Source organism: Felis catus, chromosome C1 (assembly GCF_018350175.1).
Source record: "Felis catus isolate Fca126 chromosome C1, F.catus_Fca126_mat1.0, whole genome shotgun sequence".
NCBI classification, from domain to species: domain Eukaryota; kingdom Metazoa; phylum Chordata; class Mammalia; order Carnivora; family Felidae; genus Felis; species Felis catus.
The window spans coordinates 92,827,824-92,850,980 of NC_058375.1; the positions used below are offsets into that span (position 1 = coordinate 92,827,824).

General features: G+C 41.1%; 1 protein-coding gene across 5 annotated transcripts in view; it reads right to left on the reverse strand.

The window, feature by feature from the left end:
• Positions 1-23,157, reverse strand: part of CLCC1 (chloride channel CLIC like 1) — a 28,878-nt gene that overhangs the window by 5,213 nt on the left and 508 nt on the right. For 3 of the 5 annotated variants that reach the window (XM_006934960.4, XM_006934962.3, XM_006934961.3), the window contains exons 2-10: positions 13,975-14,115; positions 13,461-13,562; positions 10,046-10,153; positions 7,376-7,597; positions 6,994-7,134; positions 5,288-5,381; positions 3,699-3,796; positions 3,293-3,439; positions 448-789 (exon numbers count right to left, since the gene is read on the reverse strand). In XM_006934960.4, the coding sequence (XP_006935022.1) occupies positions 448-789; positions 3,293-3,439; positions 3,699-3,796; positions 5,288-5,381; positions 6,994-7,134; positions 7,376-7,597; positions 10,046-10,153; positions 13,461-13,562; positions 13,975-14,103 (1,383 nt within the window). In that variant the 5' untranslated portion in view covers positions 14,104-14,115. Of the gene's footprint in view, positions 1-447; positions 790-3,292; positions 3,440-3,698; positions 3,797-5,287; positions 5,382-6,993; positions 7,135-7,375; positions 7,598-10,045; positions 10,154-13,460; positions 13,563-13,974; positions 14,116-23,113; positions 23,135-23,157 lie in introns of those variants that run through there. The other 2 variants (XM_003990438.6, XM_019837544.3) reach the window with 2 other exon arrangements.

Here is a 23,157-nt window from a genome sequence, read left to right on the forward strand (position 1 = left end):
AGAAAGTAGACTCTAGCCAGCCAATGATACCAAAGACTTGGGAAAGTGTGGTGTGGCCCCTCCCCGCCCACTCTTCCGCCCAGCTGAGCCTTTAGGGCTCTCCTGCGGGCTCCCCAGGGCTCCAGGCCTTCAGTGGGGACTTCTCTCTGAGCTCTTTACGGGTAGAAATTTTAGTCATGCTTGCTCGGTTTCCTAATGAAATTTCCTATGAACTACCACCTGTTCTAACTTGTTAAATAGTACTTGACATAAAAATCAAATCTAGCTTTATTTCTTCTGAGAAGGCCAAACTTTTGACTAGAAAGGAGGAGAGAGTAAACAATTATATCAATAACGATATAATTAACTGTGAAAGTTAAGAGAGGAAAAAACGCTTAACCAGAAGCTCTGTAGGAAGCACTCAAGCCTAGCATGACAGGACGGCAAAATGAACAGTTGCTGACTTACACTGGGTACCGCCTTGGGATGCTCTCTCGCCTCTGCGTCTGGTAAATCACATGCCCGGAGCACTTCGGGGCTCTTGTTGCCAGTCTTAAGTCTCAAGTCAACATCTGTCTGTCTCAAAACATCTCTTCTACCCTCATAAGTTTTGTCATAAGGGCCTTGCTCAACGGGGCCGATCGGGCCTCTATAATAGAAATCTGTATCACCTGCTCCACCATGGGGTCTATAATCAACTTCCTTCTGCCGTCCTCTGTCACCTGGCTCAAGTGCCCGGGGTGGTTCTCTCTCGGGACCACTTATTTGTCTCAGCATATTAACTGATTTTCCAGCACCATAGCAGAAACTCTAGAAGGAAAAGAAATACATAGTCCTGAGTATTTAATGGCTGACTCACAATGAAATTATTCAGGATGCTAACAAAATTACCTAACTTGACTTGTGGCATTTGGAGACGTATTCATTTCACTATTGTTTCATTAGAGATCTCTTCTTTAGATTAATACTGGGCCAGAATAGCCAATAAAATGTGAGAAATCACATTTAAGTAGACATTTCAATCAGCTGAACACATTCTGAATGAATTGTCCCAAGGGAAGTTTGGCTAAAGTCTAGAAACTTAAATTGGAAGGTACTAACTGATAACTGCTCATCAGTTGTCTATTTTCACACCCACCATATAAGGTAATTGCTAAAAGTCAGAATTGCACATCATTATGGAAACATTCTCAGGTAGGGTAAGTTTCCAACAGGCTTTGAGTCCCATTTCATGAGAAAACCTAGGCAGCATTTCTCAATGTGTGGCCCGGGGACCCCGAGGGGGATCCCTGAGACAGTTTCAGGGATTCTGTGAGGTCAAACTTTTTTCTACTTCAAAGACCTTAGTCTTTCTCACTCTTCCCTTCTGAGTGTGGAATCTTCTGGGGCTGGAATGACTTCCTCACTCTGACAGCTCATGGACAGTGTGCTCGTGTAGACGTGAATTTTAAATTTTTCTTAGTTTTAATTCCTAATATGGTAAACTATCAATGAACAAAACCACCATAAATAGGAGCTCTTCGTGGTCCTCTGTTTTTGTTTGTTTTGTGGGCTTTGGTTCTTAAGAGTACAAAAAGGTCCTGAAAATAAGAAAGTTGAAAATCACTGAGCTAGAGAAACCATTTGAAGACAGAAGCAGTAAAAGCCCTTTCCGCAGGCAGATGAATCAAGAGATGATGGGCTTTTGTCAGACACTAGATTATAGGGAGTCCACCCCTTACAATGGTTCGACTTACAACTGTTAGACTTCACAATGGTGAGAAAGTGATACACATTCTGCAGAAACTGTACTTCAAATTTAGAATTTGGATCTTTTCCTGGGCTAACGATTTGAGGTACGCTCTTCTCTGGTGATGCCGGGCAGGGCAGCTCCCGGTCAGCCGCGCGGTCACAAGGATGAACAACCCCTTCACCTCAATCACTCCTTACCCGCACAGCCATTCTGTTTCTCACTTTCAGTACAATATTCAATAAACTGTGCGAGACATTTGACACTGTACTATAAAATGGGCTTTGTGCTAAATGATTTTGCCCAACTGCAGGCTAACACAAGCATTCTGATCACATTTAAGGCAGGCTAGGCTAAGCTATGACGTCCTGTAGGCTAGGTATCGTAAATGCACTTTTGACGTATGGTATTTTCAACTTACAATGGGTTTATCAGGATGTAACCCCGTAAGTCAAGGGAAATCTGCACTACTACACAATTAATGTCACCTAACAAAATCATCCCCCTAAACCTGACTCCTAAAATCACAAGCCCAAAAAACAAAAACAAAACAGGAACAATTTCAAAATGAATAAAGCATAGTAAATTTTGTACCCTTAGGGAAGATAATCCTTTTTAATTTAATAATTAAAATTAGGGGCGCCTGGGTGGCGCAGTCGGTTAAGCGTCCGACTTCAGCCAGGTCACGATCTCGCGGTCCGTGAGTTCGAGCCCCGCGTTGGGCTCTGGGCTGATGGCTCAGAGCCTGGAGCCTGTTTCCGGTTCTGTGTCTCCCTCTCTCTCTGCCCCTCCCCTGTTCATGCTCTATCTCTCTCTGTCCCAAAAATAAATAAACGTTGAAAAAAAAAAATTTAAAAAAAAAAAAAAAATTAAAATTGGAAGGTACTAATCGTCTGATAATTGCTCACGTGTTGTGTATATTCACGCCCAACATAGAAAGTCAATGCTGCAAATTATTTAAAGTTGTACATTTTAAATAGCTTAATTTCTTTACAGATACAAACTTGGCTTTTCCCATGGCACATCTGGGTTCTTTGTATTTTGTTTTATGTGACAACTACTTCATTAGGGTAAGGGCTGAAAATCAACAATAAGAAAGCTGAAGAGGCCGTGGATGAATGACAAATAATGTTTCTACATAATCAATGTCTGTTCCTGGATCCCCAAACTGTTTCCCAGTACAGCACCTTCTTCTACATCCCTGCCTGATTCTGCGCTCAAGCCAATGCCCTTCCCTTCTCCGGGCTGCAAAAACTCAGACTGAAACAAGGCCCCCTTTCTCAAAGAGGACAAAACAACTGACTTCATCTGTATTACTTCAACAAGTTAAAGAACAAATTTAAAAGGGTGTTATTACTCGAAGTCCCTGCCATGACACCCACAATCAAACTTGAGAATCATCTCCTTGCTTATACACGTAAGAATACATACGTAAGTATAAATAAATCCGCATCACTTTAAAATCATCTTTTCATACCATTAAGCATGATTTAGCCTGATTTACCACAGCAAAAAAAGTCTGCAATTTTAGAACTGCCTTTTTCCTGCAAGTCCTGTTAACAGTCAACAGTGCTGTGTACTAACCAGGACAGCCAGTGCCATAATTATCAGCACGGGAATGTGAAGTAATACTGGCATCTCCTTCATGAGCGCTTTAATAAATTCACCAGCTCCTTTTCCAATGTGTTTCAATGGCTCCGTGACAAAGTTGGTGAACGTAACTGCCAGTGCCTAAAACAAGACATAATAGCAACTTAATTTTTCCCTCAAATGGTTGAGTGCACAGAACAAGCCAAAATTCGCTGTGCACCGGGATGAAATTATGTTCATAAACTGAAATGTGTTTAATGTGAAAATCATTTGTAACAGAAGTATTTTTTCTAGAGCAAAGGTTTATTATTAGCAAAATGACGGTAAAAACACTAACTTTTAATAAATACAAGGGATTTTTGACTTTGTATAAGTAATTTTGACAAAATGTGTTCTATACCTTTGTTGGTGGGACCAACCAAATAGGGTTGACTAACAAGAGCTCATAGTATTTTTGGCATGGGTCATCCTTATAGGTCCATGAACTTCTAAACACTTCTATTTAGAGAAACAGACAAAACACTGAGTCATTAAAAAAAAAGTTGCATTTCATTCCCAAAGAAGACATTTTGGTTTTGTCCCTGTCCCTGCCGCCAACCAATTTTAACTGCTGTACAAATAGACTCCCTATAACACTGATTTAAAAAGTTTTCACCTTATGCCCAAAATGTTTAAAAATCCCCTCAAATTATACGAGTCTTATGCAGATAAAACATACTTTATGAAAATTTCTAAACAGTAAACATTAACAACTGTTCTTTATACATACAAATGAATCCAAGGAAAACGGGAAATCAGAGATCGCTGGATTATGTGGAAGTTAATATCCTGGCTGTGATGTTGTGTTGCTATAGTTGTGGAAGATGGTTCCACTGGGGATAATGGGGAAAGGGGGCACAGGATCTGTTTTACTTCTTACAACTACGTGTGCATCTAGAATTATCTCAATAAAATTTCAAGTTTTATTTATTTTGAAAGAGATAGCATAAGTGGGAGTGGGGCAGAGAGAGAGAGACAGACAGACAGACAGAGAAAGAGAGAGAGAATCCCAAGCAGGCTCTGGAGAGGAAGAGAGAGAGAATCTCAAGCAGGCTCCAAGCTGCTAGTGCACAGCCTGCTTGGGATTCTCTCTCTCTGCCTCTCTCTGCCCCTTCTCCACTTGTTTGCTCTCTCTCTCTCTCTCTCCCTCAAAATAAACAAACATTAAGAAAAGAAACCAATTCTTACTTTACAAAATAAAGAACGTTAGTTCTCCCAATTTTTCTAAATGTATGTACACAGTACATTGCATACTAGCCTGGGCTAGAGGATATATTCACTTGTCTCCTGCAGCCAGGAAGCAAGGCTGGATTGGTTTAGTTCCTGTAACTTTTGAAGAAACGCTAGTTTGGACACCCTGTTTTGTATAATCTGCCGAGAGTCTATTCTGGGTCAGCTATTACAGACGTGCATTTATAAAGTGCCTTTGAGCACTAAACCATTCCTATTGCTAGATATACAGAAGTAAAGACAGTCACATTAGTGAGAATATTTATAAAGTCTGTGAGATTAAAAAAAAGTCAAATAACTTTCCTCTTATTTAAAAAATGTATAGTAAAGTTACAATATAAGGTTTCATAAGTCATTATCAGGAGATTAAGTCTAAGCTGGATATTAATTTATATAAACACGATTCACTTCTTTAATAAACATGCCGAACCCTCTTCCTAAGGACTAGATGAACGACATGAGCACAGGCTCCATCACGGTCCAATGGAGAAGACAGGTGACACTGAAGCCGGCAAAGACAGTTCCTATTCCTTCCCTGTGATGTTACATGATGTCACGGTCTGAAACCTGACGCTTCTGGCATGTTCTTCTGATACTGAAGATTCATTTGGTCATGGGAAGCGTCTTTCCAGCATTTTATCATTTCTCTGTAATTACTAATATGTTCTCTCCTTCTCGGAAATTCTACTCAAAATAAGGCCCAGTGAACCAACACCTTACCCCAGAGACTTCCAATCCAGTCCATCTTCTCAGCACACACGTTGTTTAACGGCTCCATCTTGGCAACCTCGGCCTGATGCTGTGCGAAGGCTAGCTGACCAACACCAAGAGGGAGCTGTGAGCGGCCACTAACAGGAGGTTATGTCTACATATCCAAAACCTTACTTCAAAGAGTGTCTGTACCAGACCCCAGACTGTTCACATTTTTTTCGATACAAAAAAAAAACCGTATTATTTTAAAATAGTAGCTCTTTTCAGTTCATGGCAAAGCACAGTCTCTTTTTCTTTTTAATTAAATTTTTTTTTTAACATTTATTTATTTTTGAGAGAGACAGAGAAAGAGCATGAGCAGGTGAGGGGCAGACAGAGAGGGAGACACAGAATCTGAAGCGGGCTCCAGGCTCTGAGCTGTCAGCACAGAGCTGGAAGTGGGGCTCGAACCCACGAACTGTGATATCGTGACCTGAGCTGAAGATGGACGCTTAACTGAGTCACCCAGGTGCCCTCAAAGCACAGTCTTAATACAACAAGTGAGGATAAAGAATTATAGTTGCCTTCTTTGTACATACTTTTGATGAGAAAGGAAAACCTTTGTACTAAAAAGATTGTTTTAAAAAATTAGTTCAAGGGGCACCTGAGTGGCTCAGTCGGTTAAGCGTCCAACTTCAGCTCAGGTCATGCATGATCTCACGGTTCGTGAGTTCGAACCCCATGTCGGGATCTGCTGACAGCTCAGAGCCTGGAGCCTGCTTCCAATTCTGTGTCTCCCTCTCTCTGTGCCCCTCCCCCACCTCTCTCTCTCAAAAATAAATATTAAAAAAAAAATTTTAAATATCAGTTCAAATATAATTCACAGCACATCCCAAAATATATACATTAAATAACTACTTCTCATTTTCTTTTTACAATTCACAATAAAGTGTTTTACTCTGGATGATTTTCAGCACAAATGGTCCATATAAAGATACTATATCTTTTATATATAAAAGCCCTGGGGGGAATCACCAAGATAACAATATTCAACCAAACTTTCTTCCTTTAATCTGTGAAGAATTAGTTCTAGAAGCTGCAGAACTTAGAGCAAAAAGCTAAGGATGTATCACAGTGACTGAAATCAGATAAATGCATCAAAAACACTTTGCTACCTGACTCACCCTGCGAAAACGATCCGAAATTGCCCTTCATTGGTTATGCTATTTTGGCAAGAAGAATAGTGCTTCATTTGACTTTCTGTATTCAGTATGATCCCAATTTTGAAAGAACTGAAATTTATTTAAAAAAAAATTTTTTTTATGTTTTATTTTTGTTGATGGTGTGTCTACCATCAACATATCGCTTTCATATTCAGAAAATAACCGAACTTTTAAAAAATAATCTTTTGATATCTTTTCTGGCAAAGAATAAAAGGACATACCCTAAATTACCTACATAAAATTTTAAACAATCTATCTACCTAGCTTTATTCTGATTTAGCTGCCCAGCTGCCACCGTCAGGAACTGGGCTGTGAGGACGAGGACCACGCCAGCTGGTCAAGGACCCAAAACACCAGGTGCAGGTGAGCAGCTGCCAGTTTCCTCCCCCGCCTCATCTCCAGCCACTGCCTCCAGCCCTCAGGAAGGTTATGTATCAGCTCTTGATGCACGGTCTTCTTCTTCTATTATGAAATGACATCTGAACGTTTTAAAGCCTCCCACGTATTTAATACCTTATATAAATACATCCAATTCCATCCCAAACTGACGAGAAAACTGATGAATAAAACCCGTCTCAGCTGGGTGTACCAATGCACATAGGTCCACAGCTCGGTAGCCACCAGTGCCACGATGCAGAGCAGACACAGAAGCACCTCAAAAACAGGAAGAAGGGGAAAGCAAAGTTACTGCCACACCATCCTCCCCACCAGAAAATGGGAACTGTCAACAGAGACCAAAGAACCGGACTCCTAGGCCGAATCGTGTGTACTCTTCTGCCGCACGCTCCTCAGTACAGCAGGAGGGTCTCCATACAGGCTCCTAACAATCATGGTGGAGATTTTAAGGGATTTTTAAAGCTGAGCTGTTACTTACGTCCCCCTCATCCCATCTTACCATCAACACATTATACGGATCCACTCCAAAAGAGTCTTCAAATCGCCACTTCCATGTTTCAAAATCATGAAGCTTAAAATTAATTAAAATATCACTTAGTGCATCATCCAAGGCTCCTGGCTTCCAATCCTCTCCACTGAGAAACTTCTGTATTTCTAACAAGGTTTGTCTTCTTAGGATAATCTCAGCATCATAATGCATATCACCTTTGTTTTCTTCAGGCTGAATTAAATTTGCCAAAAACAAACAACAGAAGAGAGAAACATTTTAAGACAACAGCCAGTCTGGAACTAAATATGTATGTGATTCTTATTTCACATGTATAAAATAAGGATAATACTATCCACCTATTTTTCTCACATACAAACCAGAGATTTTGTTCTATAAAGTCACCTCGGACGCTAGTCAACAAATACTGAACCATGGATCCTACAGGAAATACACGGTCAGGTTCCAAACACATTTTCATCAGCCTGTCAATGCATAGCCCTTTAATGTGTGTTTCTACTTAAAGATACCTCATTTAATGTTGTTGATTAACACTTAACTCACAGCCAACAGCACTGTAACTCATACCCAAATGAAGCTTATCTCACACGCATATTTTTCTCTGTAAGGCATATCCCAGTCTTCATGTGCTCGGAGGCACTGGACAGGATTTTTCTTGGGAATTTTTTTTGAGAGTGCATGAGTAGGGGAGAGGGGCAGAGGGAGAGAGGGAGAAATCTAAAGCAGGCTACATGTGATCTCGCAGTCTGTGAGTTCGAGCTCATCAGGGTCTGTGCTGACAGCTCAGAGCCTGGAGCCTGCTTCGGATTCTGTGCCTCCCTCTCTCTCTGCCCCTCCCCCGCTCATGCTCTCTCTGTCAAAAATAAATAAACATTAAAAAAAAAAAAATTAAAACAGGCTACACGCTCAGCATGGAGCCTGATACAGGGTTCGATCCCACAACCCCATGAGATCATGACCTGAAGCAACATCAAGAACTGGACACTTAACTGAGCTACCCAGGTGCCCCTAATCTTGGGCATTGTTTTAAACAGCCAAATAACATCAGCGTAAGTGTGAAATATGTGGCACTAAATAAAGCATGAAAAAGTAATTGTTTATAGTCTGAGAACTGAAACAAGGCAAAACACAGCATTGCGCAGCCTCAGCTGGGAATGGGTGCACCAGACAATTCAAATGCTGTGCTGCTCTGTGCATGTCTGAGCAACACAAAAGCTCTGCAAGGATTAACTCTGGGGTCACAAAAGAAGTTCAGTGTGTACACAAATTCGCAAATATGGAATCCACAAATAACGAACATGAGCTATTTACTTTAGGATTCATTTATGACTTTCCATCTGACTGAATTTTCAAAAGTCCTAAAACATGCAGTAATACAAAAGAGAAAAAGAATCTCGAAAAACAGCCCAACTGGAGTTTCTATGAACATGCATATTTTTTTTTAATTTTTTTTTTAATGTTTATTTATTTCTGAGACAGAGAGAGACAGAGCATGAGTGGGGAAGGGGCAGAGAGAGAGGGAGACACAGAATCCGAAGCAGGCTCCAGGCTCTGAGCTGTCAGCACAGAGCCCAACACGGGGCTCGAACTCACAAACCATGAGATTATGATCTGAGCAGAAGTCGGCTGCTCAACTGACTGAGCCACCCAGGCGCCCCTGAACATACATATTTATAACTATTTTTATTAGCATGTATTCAGGTTAGCAAAATCATTACAAACATTTTACTTTCATTAACCAGTTAACACAAATAGAATATTCTTTTTTTCTAAGAATACAGATATTTATATAAAAAGCAAATATAAAATCAGAAGAAAACAAAGTGTCATGTAGTATCACGTCGTCACTGAGCTAAAAAAGCAGTCATCGATTACTATTTTTAAAAAACACTACATTAAATATTTCCATCGTAGGTATTTTCTGCCTTCATCTGTGTCCTCACCCCACACACTTGTAAGACTTGAATTAAATGGTGCGTGTATGAGAACATCTGCTTTTTCACTTCCAAAATAAGGTGGGATGATTAAATATTCATCTAACATTCCTTTCCCCTTAAAACTTTTCTTGATGTTTAGGGGCACCTGGGTGGCTCAGTCGGTTAAGTGTCCGACTTCAGTTCAGGTCATGATCTTGCAGTCCATGAGTTCAAGCCCCGTGTTGGACTCTGTGCTGACAGCTCAGAGCCTGGAGCCTGCTTCGGATTCTGTGTCTCCCCCTCTCTCTACCCCTCCCACGCTCACTCTCTGTCTCTCTTGAATGAAAGAAAAACATTAAAAAAAAAATTCACTTTTCCTGATGTTTTGAATCTCCAGAGTGAAGACAATGACTCTAAAAACTGGAATCCTAACATTAATTATGAAAAATATGCACATGATATGCAATTCTACAAAGTAGTACTTGACATAGTAAAAAGCTTCCGCGATGGGGGGAAACTACTTAAAAAACATTGTTGTCTTTCTCAACACAGAATGATCTTACATCACAAGAATGAGAAAGTGTGTAAGTAGTAGAAAATAAGGGCCAGCATAGAATTTCCTTGCCAAGTCATTTCCAACCATTTAGTAAAGTTCAAATAGCAAATTTAAAGCACCTCCTCCCATGTGAAATTAATAAATAATGAAAAGATCCACCACACTGATGAATATCACATCAATACTCACAAGTCCGAGCTTCCTGGCTTCAATTAAAATTTTATTTAAGTATCTCCTAAAAACAGGATTGCTTTGACTTTCATAGTCTTCCCTCTTTTTCTTTTCACACTCACTGATCTGTAATCACAGAATAAATTCAACATTAGTTAGCATCAAAGTTTAATGTAAGGGTCAAGTTTCTAGCCTAGAGATCCCATCAAGATCAAGGTAGGAGCTTATGATTATCAACTATATGAAAATGTAGAACTTCCTACTTTCCGTGGGTTCTCTTTGCAAAGGGCAGGAAGGCAACAAATGAGGAACACGCGTTCAGCACTTAGCTCTGGCAATTTTAAAGCTAAAAATCATGAAGCAAGGAGGCAGAGATGTGGATGAGCAGAACATCTAGGACCATCTGCCTCTTCCCAATTCCAAAGTAATGATTCAATGAACAAAGGAACAAAAGAAGAAAGGAAGAGAATAAGAAACAGAGAGATAGAAAGAGAAACACACAAGAGGAAGCCAGAAGCTGAAATGAAGGGCCCAGCAAGGAGTTTCTTGAATGTGCATATTACTTTTGGCCTTTTATCAATTTTTCCTGTAAATGGTCGATCATCCCCAACTCTATGTATGGGCTGCTTCAGAAGGGCAGGAACATGGCTTCTCCAGAGTGTCCTACACATTGCAACCCCTCAGCATGTAATTCATCATTCAGATTTCCTCTGAACCTAGCTCTACTGACACCACAGTGGTCAAGTTGCTAGGTGAGGGTAGTACCTATCTTACAGACATTAGAACCTGTGATAAGCAACTTTTATTTTCTAATTGAGTGTGGACCATGAGTTGAGTTAGCATGGAAACGGGCTTCAGATGATAAACAGAATAGCCGAGCGTTACACTCAGACTTAGGATAGAAGGACACTTGAGAAGTCATGTGGCAGCTTCCTCTGCTTGCAAGCAAGGTTTAAAAACCTTTTAAATTTCTCTTTAAGAGAATGTGTGGGTTTTTTTGTTTGTTTTTGTTTTATTTTGAGACAGGGAGCAAGAGCATGTGCATGAGTGGGAGAGGGGGAGAAGGAGAGAGAGAATCCCAAGCAGGCTCCACGCTGTCAGCACAGAGCCTGACTTGGGGCTCCACCCCACAGACTGAGATCATGACCTGAGCCGAAACCAAGAGTCAGATACTTAACCAACTGAGCCATCCAGGCGTCCAAAAGGGAATGTTATAATTTTTTTAACGTTTATTTTTGAGAGAGAGAGAGAGAGAGAGAGAGAGAGAGAGGGCCAGAAAGAGGGAGACAGAGGATCTGAAGCAAGCGTTGTACAGTGAATACAGAGCCTGACGTGGGGTTTGAAGTCACGAACTGTGAGATCATGACCTGAGCCAAAGATGGCCACTTAACTGACTGAGCCACCCAAGTGCCCCAAAGACAATGTTTTTTAAAATAAGAACTTGGGGCGCCTGGGTGGCGCAGTCGGTTAAGCGTCCGACTTCAGCCAGGTCACGATCTCGCGGTCCGTGAGTTCGAGCCCCGCGTCGGGCTCTGGGCTGATGGCTCAGAGCCTGGAGCCTGTTTCCGATTCTGTGTCTCCCTCTCTCTCTGCCCCTCCCCCGTTCATGCTCTGTCTCTCTCTGTCCCAAAAATAAATAAACCTTGAAAAAAAAAAAAGTAAAAAAAAAAAATAAAAAAAAATAAAATAAAATAAAATAAGAACTCAAGGAGCACCTGGGTGGCTCAGTCGGTTGAGTGTCCGACTTGGGCTCAGGTCACGATCTCACGGTCTGTGAGTTCGAGCCCCACGTCGGGCTCTGTGCTGACAGCTCAGAGCCTGGAGCCTGCTTTGGATTCTGTGTTTCCCTCTCTGCCCCTCCCCTGCTCATGTTCTGCCTCTCTATCTGTCAAAAATAAATAAATATTAAAATAAATAAATAAAAATTAAAAAAATAAGAACTCAAGACTCCATTTTGCCAATCATATTTTTACAATTTTGAGCCCATGCTGCAAAGAATGGAATAAAAAATTTCTGTAAAAAGGCATTTCTACATTTCCTAGTGTGCAGCCAAAGAAACTCAATGATACTACAAAACACAACTAAACTGAGGCAAATCTTATCCAAGCATTACTTTACTGGCATTGGGTGAGACAGCATTCACAGCCGGTTAGCACCACAGCAGTGCTTACAGATCCATAATCGAGATCTCTGTGTCTCCATTCACAAGCTCTCCCAGTGTCTCAAGCTGGAAACCTCTGTCCTTCACTCCATCCCTTTCCCTTCTCCCTCAGCTACCCAAATTTGCCTATTCCATGTTGAAGAAGTCCCACATTTCCCTCTTCAACCCTTGTCACTGCCTTGGTTGGAGCACTGAGCACTGCTGGGCCCCTGTCACCCCCTCTCCTTCCAAGGCCTCTCCATGGGGCCACCAGCTCATGGTCTCCACAGCCAAGAGGTTGGTTCCCACCCCACAACACACATTCAAACCCTTAATAATAGTGACTTATTTCCTTTCTCATCATCTCTACTTCAGTCACACAAATAAAAGGACTGAATAAATGAAGGAATAGCTACCACACACTAAATTATAATAATCCCTTATATTTGCAAGAGTAATTCTTATGCTCATCAGATGATCATAGGCCCATTTCTTCGTGGGCTACATTTGTCATGAGTCTATGACCAAGCACTGTGACAGGTGACAGAGAATCAAAAATGACTAAAACAGGGGTGCCTGGCTGCCTCAGTCAGTAGAGCATGGGACTCTTGATCTCGGGGTTGTAAGTTCAAGCCCCATATTGGGTGTAGAAATTACTTAAAAATAAAAAAATAATAATAGGGGCACCTGGGTAGTTCAGTCGGTTAAGCGTCCAACTTCAGCTCAGGTCATGATCTCACGGTTCGTGGGTTTGAGCCACGCATCCGGCTCTGTGCTGACAGCTCAGAGCCTGGAGCCTGCTTCGGATTCTGTGTCTCCCTTGCTCTCTGCCCCTCCCCCACTCGCACTCTGTCTCTCAAAAATAAATAAAACATTAAAAATAATAAAATAAAATCTTAAAAAAGTAAATAAAACATTCTTGATCCCAAGAAATGTTCATCTCTGAGGGCTGATGGGGGGTGGGAGGGAGGGAAGGGTGGGTGATGGGTATTGAAGAGGGCATCTTTTGGGATGAGCACTGGGTGTTGTATGGAAACCAATTTGACAATAAATTTCATATATTTAAAAAAAAAAAAAGAAATGTTCATCTCATAAAGAAATAATTACAACATGGTGAAATAAATGTTATTACAGGAAAATAAAAGTACTATTTTTAAAAAAGTTCAGAATAACTAAAAAAAATTATATATCAATTGTACAGTACACAGAAGCATATATAATGTTAGCAAATATAGGAAACAGCAATTAAACATACTATGAATATAAAATTCATGAATTAAAAAAAATTCTAACCTTATGAGTTAAAGAATCAAGTTTGCTATAACATTCCGACAATTCATCAGCACATGACAAGTCAGGACTGACATCTTTTTTCTCTGATACATCATATTTCACCTAAAGCAAAACAGAGATTTTTATTTCCTTTATAAAACCTATAGTTAAGACTAAAACCTATAGTTAAGTTGTAAAACCTATAGTTAAGACTAAAATTTGACTTCATTTTATGACTTTGTTATATTCTTCAACTGTATTGAACCATCAAAAAAGAAAGAGTCTCAAATTTCTATACTAAGAGCTAAAATCAAATTAGTTGCTGCTCAATGGGCTTTACGTGCCAATTCAAAACAAAAATAACCAGGTGGGATTGAAATCATTTTAGATTAAGCAGGTCAGGGAGATAATCTGCACGGCTACTAGTCACTGACACACAATTCTCACAGCTCTGTGAAAAACAGCAATCGAAGTGGACTATCTCCAGTACAGACCTGGGCAGGTCTTACATACACACACGCTTTTCTTTTAATACCTGAGATTTTCTCATTGTTCCTGAAGCAGCATCATAGTTAAGCATGTCTGTGGGATCAATCCAGTCATCATCAGAAGCATAACCAGTTATAAGCCACAGACATTCACAAAGGAGCAGAGAATACAGCATCCTGCATGAAGGCTAAAAAAAAAAAAAAAAAAATTAATAGATATAATGAAATAGAATTATTTTTAGAAGACATGGTTTTGTAATAAAGGCTATCTACTTCCTTCTAGTGTTAAGATAATGCTTTCTTTCTGAATAATAACTGAAATAAAAATACTCAGTAAAACGGTATTCACATATAAACATATACACACATATTTTTGCCAAGACAAAAAGAAAGTAAGAATTTTTCATAAGACTCAGAAGAATCCGATTCCCGGGTTTATATCCAAGGAATGAAAATACCTATCCACACAAAAACTGATACACAAATGTTTACAGCCACATTATTCACAATAGCCAAAAAGCAGAAACAATTCAAATGTCTATCAACTGATGGATAACTAAAATGTCGTCTAGCCATACAAAGGAATCTTATTAGGCCATGGAAGGAATCAAATACTGGTAAGTGCTACAATATGGACGAATCTTGAAAACACTATGCTATGTGAAAGAAGTCAGTCACCCAGGACCATAATATGATTCCATTTACGTGAAATGGCCAGAACAGGAAAATCTAGAGAGACAGAAAGTAGATTAGTAGGTCCTCAGGGCTGAGGATATAACAGAGGGTTGGTAGTTAAAGGATACAGGCCTTCTTTCTAAGGTGATGAAAAATGATCGAAAACTCACTGTGGTAATGGTTGCAATTATCTGTGAATACATTAAAAACCGCTGAGTCGTGCTCTTTAAATCGGTGAATTATATACAGTATGTGAATCATTTATCAGTAAAACTGCTTTAAAATAAACAGGGATTTAACCAAACCCTCTCCCCCCAATTTTTTTAACACATGGAAAATTAGAAAGGTATAAAATTAAGATTCAAATGAGGTGACTGAACTCCCAAACCTTTCAGAGAAAGTAACCTGCTTCAGCTAAGCCTCGGCAGAAACACTGTCAAATCATTTTTTTTAAGTTTATTTATTTATTTTGAGAGAGGGAGGGTGTGGGAGGGGCAGAGAGAGAGAGAGAGAGAGAGAGAGGGAGAGAATCCCAAGCAGGCTCCACAGCAACAGCGCGGAGCCCAATGTGGGACTCAAACCCACAAACCTTGAGATCAGGACCTGAGCCAAAATCAAGAGTTGGATGCTCAACCGACTGAGCCACCCAGGTGCCCCAAATCATTTCAATACTTAATACCTCTTCTATTCAACACTGTCCACTACATAAACAACCAAGCACATGTGGCTATTTAAATTTAAATTACATTAATTACAAATTCAGTTACTCAATCATGCTAGCAGCATTTCAAGTGTTCACACACCACACGGGGCCTGTGCCTGCCGGTACAGACATAGAACAATTCCATCACTGCAGAAAGTTCTGTTGGACACCTTATCTTATACCTACTATGAATAAAAATCAAATAAGAGAATTCTAAGATGAGAAAGCCCTGGGCTTATAGTCTACCTGTAGAAATAAAGTAGCTCCAGGCTAAATTAAAGACTTCTTTGTGCTCCCCGAGTGCTCTCTTTATTCTTCCAGCACAACACACAACAAAATTAGCCACTTATTGGCCAATCTCTTCCACTGGCACAGTGGCTGCCCATCTTGGCTGTGTTAAGAATCACCTGACAAGCTTCTAAAAATCCCAATCTTCTGGCCACATCTCGGGCCAATTAAATCAGAATCCCTTAAATGTGGGACCCAGGCACTGGAATTTTAAAGCGCCTCAGGTGGTTTCAATACGCAGCCAGGATAGAAAACCACTGTGCTATAAAGTGAACTTTTCCAGGGGAAGGTATCGGAATTCACCTTCCTGATGGCTCTCCATCTTGTCCCCTCCACCTCTCCAAGCCCAAGGCCTAGCCCAGTGGCTGGTGCATGAGATACCCAGTAAGTGTTAAGCTGCAAATGGTCAAAGCCATACAGGGATTCACAAGGTTTTAGAGGTTTAGAGGCTTCAGAGGCCAGACTCTGACTGGAAGACACGGGCACGATTTCATGGAGGAATGGGGTGTGGGAAATAGACCGGGAAGTGTGCAAGGTAAGGGAGGCAGAGGAGCAAAGTGAACCTTCGAAACCATCAGAGGATGGACATGGTGGGAGATAGACAGGAAGATGGCGGGATGGCAACGCTGTAGTGACAATGCTGATGTAAAAAGTTATGGCCAGACTTCTCGGCTAATAGTTCTCAAAGGCATGGGAGCTACATTTGGGGAAGATAAAGGTAGCACTAAGTGTACAGAATGAGGGGGAAAAGCTGGATTCTGAGAGTCCTCCAAGGAGGCTGAAGTAGCAAAAGGATGCTGAATCACATTCTGAAGATTGGCTATACATACAGGCCTCAGCTACTGAACGCACAAAAGAGAAGAAAGATGGCAGGCATGACCAAGATTTCAAGGCTGACCAACTACAAAAACATGGTATTATTAACCTCAAAAAGAAATTGAGAATGAGTACATGGTTTTGGGGGAAAGTCAGGCATTCGTTTGTACAGCATTTACTAAATACCTACTGGATACTGGGCACTGTCTTATGTGACAGGGATACCAAGACACTAGACCGGCCACGATTTGTTAAGAAGCTACATGGAGGGAGGAGCACACGGGGATGGGGGACAGGATGGGACAATAACTTGACCAAAAAATAAATATCATTTCAGGCAGTGATATGTGCTGTGAAAAAAATAAAGGGGGACAATGGTATGGATGAGTTAGGAAATGTTGAGTATTTTAGGGAAGGTCTCTGAGGAGATTAAAGATGGCCACAAATGCTGTCAAGTCCCCAGCGAGAGACGGAGTTTATTTTCCCTCCTCCCAAATCTGGGCTAACCTTGTGACCACTGTCAACCGAGAAGAGAGGAAGAACTGATACAAAAGCATTTACTTTGGGCTTAGAACTATAATTTGGGGAGAAGCCCAAATTGTGGCCCCACTGCAGGGAAAAAGGGTTTTTCTTTTATTTATTTTTTTTACGTTTATTTATTTTTGAGACAGAGAGAGACAGAGCATGAACGGGGGAGGGTCAGAGAGAGAGGGAGACACAGAATCCGAAACAGGCTCCAGGCTCTGAGTTGTCAGCACAGAGCCCGACGCGGGGCTCAAACTCACAAACCGTGAGATCATGACCTGAGCCGAAGTCAGAAGCCCACCTAACTGAGCCACCCAGGCACCCCGAAAAAGGGGTTTTTATAAGAAAAAGGAGGAAACAAAATACCTTACATCAGTCGTTTCCCAAGTATTGTAACTGGGAGATACTATTACAATTTATAATTCATCGGCTTTCTAGATATATTGTATTAGTTGCTAGCAAAGTCCCTTTTGCAGAGTGACCAATTTTTGTTAAAAATACAGATACAGCAGTCAGGTGCTCAGTCATATGCCCTTGCCCAGTTCAACGGTGGAATGCAATTCCTGTTTCAAAAACAGAATGAATGGGGCACCAGGGTGGCTCTCAGTTGGTTGAGCATCTGACTCTTTGAGTTCAGCTCAGGTCATGATCCCAGACTTGAGCCCCAGACGGACCCTGCTTAAGATTCTCTCTCCACCCCAGTCCCTCTCCCCCCCACCCCTTGCATTCTCTCTAAACAATGAAGAAAATAAATAAATAAAAACAGGATGAAGTTTCAGTCACAAAATGAAGTCTCTTATGCACAAATGTTTTACACAGGTTCACAATATTTAGCCAAAATATTGTGGCAGAAGTGATGCTGTGTTGGTTCTGGGCCGGGCCTGGCCTGGCCTATATGACACCCAGCTGCTTCTACTTTATCACTTTGGAACACCTGCTCTTGGACCTCAGCTGCCATACTGTGAGAAGACCTAGCCACATGGAGAGGCCATGTGTTGGGACACGCTAAGCTCCCAGCTGGCAACCAACATCAATGGCCAGCCATGTGAATGAGCCGTCTTGGTAGTTCCAGTCCAATCCCACAGTATTGGACCTGTGACCCAGCCAACATCATGTGGAATAAAAGAGCTACACAGATGAGTCCAGTCAAGCCCCATAAGCCTACAGAATCATAAGAATAAAATGTTTAAATGCCTCTAAACTTTGAGGTGGTTTGTTACACAGCAGTAGATAACCACAACGACATTTAGGCAGAAAAATGGTAAGAAGCTAACCTTAGAAGACTTGGGAAAAGAACATCTAGAGAATGGGCATAGCAAGCGTAAAGATCAGAGTGGGGAGAAAATTTGAAGCATTCAAAGAGCAGGAAGGTCAAGGTGCACAGTACACCGTACTCCAAAGCACTCTCTAGACTCCTACTTCTGGCCAAGATGAAGTAGCAGGGGACAAATGTACTCTCCTGCCTGAAAAACCAAAACCTCTGCACAAAATCTATGAGACAACAATTTTCAAGACATTGGATACTAGGTGAGCAAGGCTAATTGTCTTTGAAAACTGGGAAAAGGGCGACTGGGTGGCTCAGTCAGTTAAGCGTCCAACTTTGGCTCAGGTCACGTTCTCAGAGTTTATGAGTTTGAGCCCCGTGTTGGGCTCTGTGCTGACAGCTCAGAGCCTGGAGCCTACTTTGGATTCTGTGTCTCCCTCTCTCTGTCCCCCACCCCACCCCACTCTCTCTCAAAAATAAATAAAACATTTAAAAATTTTTTAATTAAAAAAAAAAAAAGAAAGAAAAATGGGAAACAAACACAGACAGTCCTTCCATTGCCCCAGCTTACTGTCTTAACAGTTTCCAGGCCATGAGCACAGGGAGGGGGAACTCAGGCAGAGCCCAGAAAACTGAGGAAACAGAGCTGAGTATCTGGGGGGACCAAGGCAGAGAAAGCTGCAGAGAGACAGAACCCCTTTATTATGTGCAGAGGGTCCCTGCCACATAATAAAGGATATCTGGTCTTTGACCACAGTTCCTCCAAATGCCGTAGAGATTTCCTGAGTGATGGCAGTGTCTGTGATGAGGTGCTAATGAGGTGACTACGTTGGGCCCAAGGTAGCTTCAAGGTGGAGGATGGTCATCAGAAAGACCAAGCACAGGATTAGAGGGTTGGAACTTTCATCCATCCAACCTCAGGGGAGGGAAGGAAAGTGGAGATTGATTTCAATCACATGGCCAATGACTTAATCAGCCATGCCCTGCATCTGGCTCTGCACCACCAGTGCAGAGACTGCTTGGGATTCTCTCTCTCCCTTCACCCAACTCATGCTCGCTCGTGTGTGCTCTCTCTCTCTCTCTCTCTCTCAAATAAACTTTAAAAAAAATTAAAAAATAAACATGAGTAAAAAATTTAGGAAACTTGTAATTGAGAAAATAAAGCCAAAAGTTAGTTCTTTGAAATGACTAAAAAAGTTTGATATACCTATAGTAAGATTAATGAAGAAAAAGAGAAGCCCCTCCCCCAAATCAAAAATGAAACAGGATAAACTTATTCCTGATTAAAACACTTAGCAAACCACGAATAAAAGAAAACTGCCAGATAGAGTACTACAGGCAAACACTACACTTGATAAATACTGAAATCTTTCCCTCTGAGATCAAGGAGACAAGGGAAAACCTCTGGAAGGTTTCTGGGATATTGACAGTGTTCTAGTTCTTTTTTTTTTTTTTTTTTTTTTTTTTTTTTTTAACATTTATTCATGGAGAGATGGGGAGAGACAGAGCATGAGTTGGGGAGGGGCAGAGAGAGAGGGAAACACAGAATCCAAAGCAGACTCCAGGCTCTGCCTGTCAGCACAGAACCCGAATCGGGGCTCAATACCATGAACCAAGAGATCATGACCTCAGCTGAAGTCACTCAACAAATGAGCCACCCAGGTGCCCCAAAAAGTGTTCTAGTTCTTAATCTAGATAGTAGTCACATAGGTGTATGCTTTTTAAAAATTTGATAAGAACATTAATATTTTAGACATTTTTCTGTGTATGTATTTCAGATTTTACAAAAGCCTTTTCTAAAATGGGAAAGAATGAGATACCGTTATGGTCTGAACTGTATACCTCGAAAATTCACATGATGAAATCCTAAACCCGTTTCACAGAATATGACTGTATTTGGAGATAGTGTCTCTAAAGAGGTAATTAAGTCATAAAGAGGTCATTAGCATCAGCCCTAATCCAATATGACTGGTGTCCTTATAAGAAGAAGAAATCTGGACACAGGTCAGAGAGAAGATAGGAGGACACAGGAAAAAGGCAGCCATCCAAAGGCCTAGAGAGGCCTCAGAAGAAACCAACTGTGCCGACAACCTGATCTCGGATTTCTAGTGTCCAGAATTGTGAGAACATAAACTTCTGTTGTTTAAGCCACCAATCTGTGGAATTTGGTGGTATGTGGTATAGCAAACTAACACAGATTTCTTCAGACATAAAAAGACTAAGAAAGATTCCAACCCACAGACTCTTGATATGTTAAAGAAGTTTAACCTCAATGAGAAAAGGTGTGAATAAAAGAAACAATGATGAGCAAAGGAACTGGTCAAATATACTAATTTTTTTTTAACGTTTTTATTTATTTTTGAGACAGAGAGAGACAGAGCATGAATGGGGGAGGGGCAGACAGAGAAGGAGACACAGAATCGGAAGCAGGCTCCAGGCTCTGAGCCATCAGCCCAGAGCCCAAGGCGGAGCTCGAACCCACCGACCATGAGATCGTGACCTGAGCTGAAGTCGGACGCTTAACCGACTGAGCCACCCAGGCGCCCCTCAAATATACTAATTAAGTAAACCACTAATAAAAACAAAACACCCACAACTCTTTTTACCCCACAACTTTTTATGTTTAAAAATGTAAAACTGGGAAGCCTGAATGCCTCAGTCAATTAAGTATCCAACTCTTGATTTCAGCTCAGGTTATGTATGATCTCATGGTTCGTGGGATCAAGCCTGACCTCAGGCTCTGTGCTGACAGTACAGCGGCCTGCTTGGGATTGTCTCTCTTGCTCACTACCTCTCTGTCCCTCCGCCGCTTGCTTGCTCGCTCTCATCCCCCCCCCCCACCATGTAAATGTAAAAAAAATGTAAAACCCAAATACGAAGTAAAGTAACAGTGGGAAAGGTATCCTAGGATCCCTGTCACGCTCTAGAGACTGTTAGAAATACTGGATGACTGTATACTTTATTGGGGAGGGGGGCAGGAGGAGTTAAACTAAGGAATAAAGCCTTGAGGAGGCCCAAACACAAAAGAAAACACTTAAGACTAATAAGCACGGCAGACGACAAGCTAAAAAATGCAATGTGTAGAAACTGAGAGGAGCTTAATTTGAAAGAGGCATTAGTCAACTGTTAATAAATACTTCAAAGAAGCTGAGAAAAATAAAGTCTGGGGGAAAAAACACACAGGATTGCTTAATTCGTTGGTCATCTGCGAAATGACTTTCACAGACTAATAGGGAGAAACCTAATTCTAAGCAGTGAAGAACTAGGTAGGTGACAAAGGGCATCTCTGAATGGAGCAGAAGCTCTGAGAAGATGGCAGGGTATAAAATCAAGTCTACAGAAAAGGCTTTTCATAGGCAACAAGATTTTACCCTCCTTCATAAACAGAAATGAATAAGGAGGAATGGAAATAAAGGTTCTAAAGCAAAAAGGAGAAGCTGACAGAGTTCACATTATTACATGTATCAAGAAGATGGTGAAATGATCCACTAGGAAGCAAGGAATGTCACTGGGTGAGGAAGCTGGGATGCAGGAATGGAGATTTGGGAAAACAGCTCTGTAGGGAGCATTATGTAAAGGGAGATGAATCAAACACCTTTCAAGCAGGGGCACCTGGGTGGCTCAATCCGTTAAGCACCCAACTTCAGCTAAGGTTGTGAGTTCAAGCCCCACGTTCGGCTCTCTGCTCTCAGCGCAGAGCCTTCTTTGAATCCTCTATCTCCCTCTCTCTCTCTGTCCCTCCCCTGTGCACACTCTCTCTCTCAAAAATAAATAAACATTTAAAAAAAAAGCCACTTCTTAAAAAAAAACCACAACCTTTTGAGCAGCTGAGTTTTGACTATGACCCCTACAAAGTCATGCTATTAGCAATTATGCTACTTTCTCCAATAATGATCAGCAGATCCAGAGCTTTATCCAGGACTAGGAATTAGAAATGAAAAATTATGCAAGACCAGGAGCTGAGGTAGAAGAGTGGAACCAGCTGCAAACTCAAGTCCTCCTGCCAAATCCCGGTGGTCACTGACTGAAGGCTGTAACTCCTTGAGCAATCTCATAGCTGATTTCCTCCAAACAAAGCTGCATCTAAACCTGCTGGGGATCTTGTTAAAAACAGCTTCTGATTGAACACATCTGACGTGGGCCTGAGATTCTGCATTTCTAAGAGCTCCTAGTGATGGCAGAGACACTGGCTCACAGACCACACTCTGAGCAGCAAAGTGTTAAGGAAAAGTAACCATCCTGTGCTGGTTTAGTTTAATGAGGGGCACCTGTGATTCTACTACTTGACAGTGACTAATAAGCTTACTTTAAATCACCTTTCTCATCTGCTTCAGGCTTTGACACTAATATCAAAATTATTATATATATAATAAATATATATAACAAGTATATATAATATAAATATATAATAATATAATAAAACATATATAATAAATATTATATATAGTCCTCTTACTACATGCCAAACACTGTTACATCCATTCATTCATTCAGTCCTCACAAAAACTCTTGGAAGTAGTACTGTCATCTTCATTTTACAGTTTGGGATAACAAATAACTTGAGTGGAGAGCTACCAAGAAAGACTGAGATCTCCAAGGAAAGTTACAGCTAGTGAGTGGAAATCAGCAAAGTATCTGATGTCAATGAATTACACATGTATGAGAAAGACAAGACTAACTTGAGTCAAATTCTGTATTAACCAAGAAGTTGCATGGCACAAAAGTCAGGAGTTCGCAATTTAGTTCGTGTGCCTATGTCTGGTTTGCTGGAGTCATGGCTCTCAAACTTGAGAATCTGCGTCTCTAACAACCTGCCAGATGGCGATGATGACACTAATCTGGGGACCACACCTTCATAACCACTGCCATGGAGAAAATATGAATTGTTTTCCACCCCCCACTCATAAACATGTACCTCTAATCCTTATATTCAAATCAGATTTGAAGTTTTAAAAAATT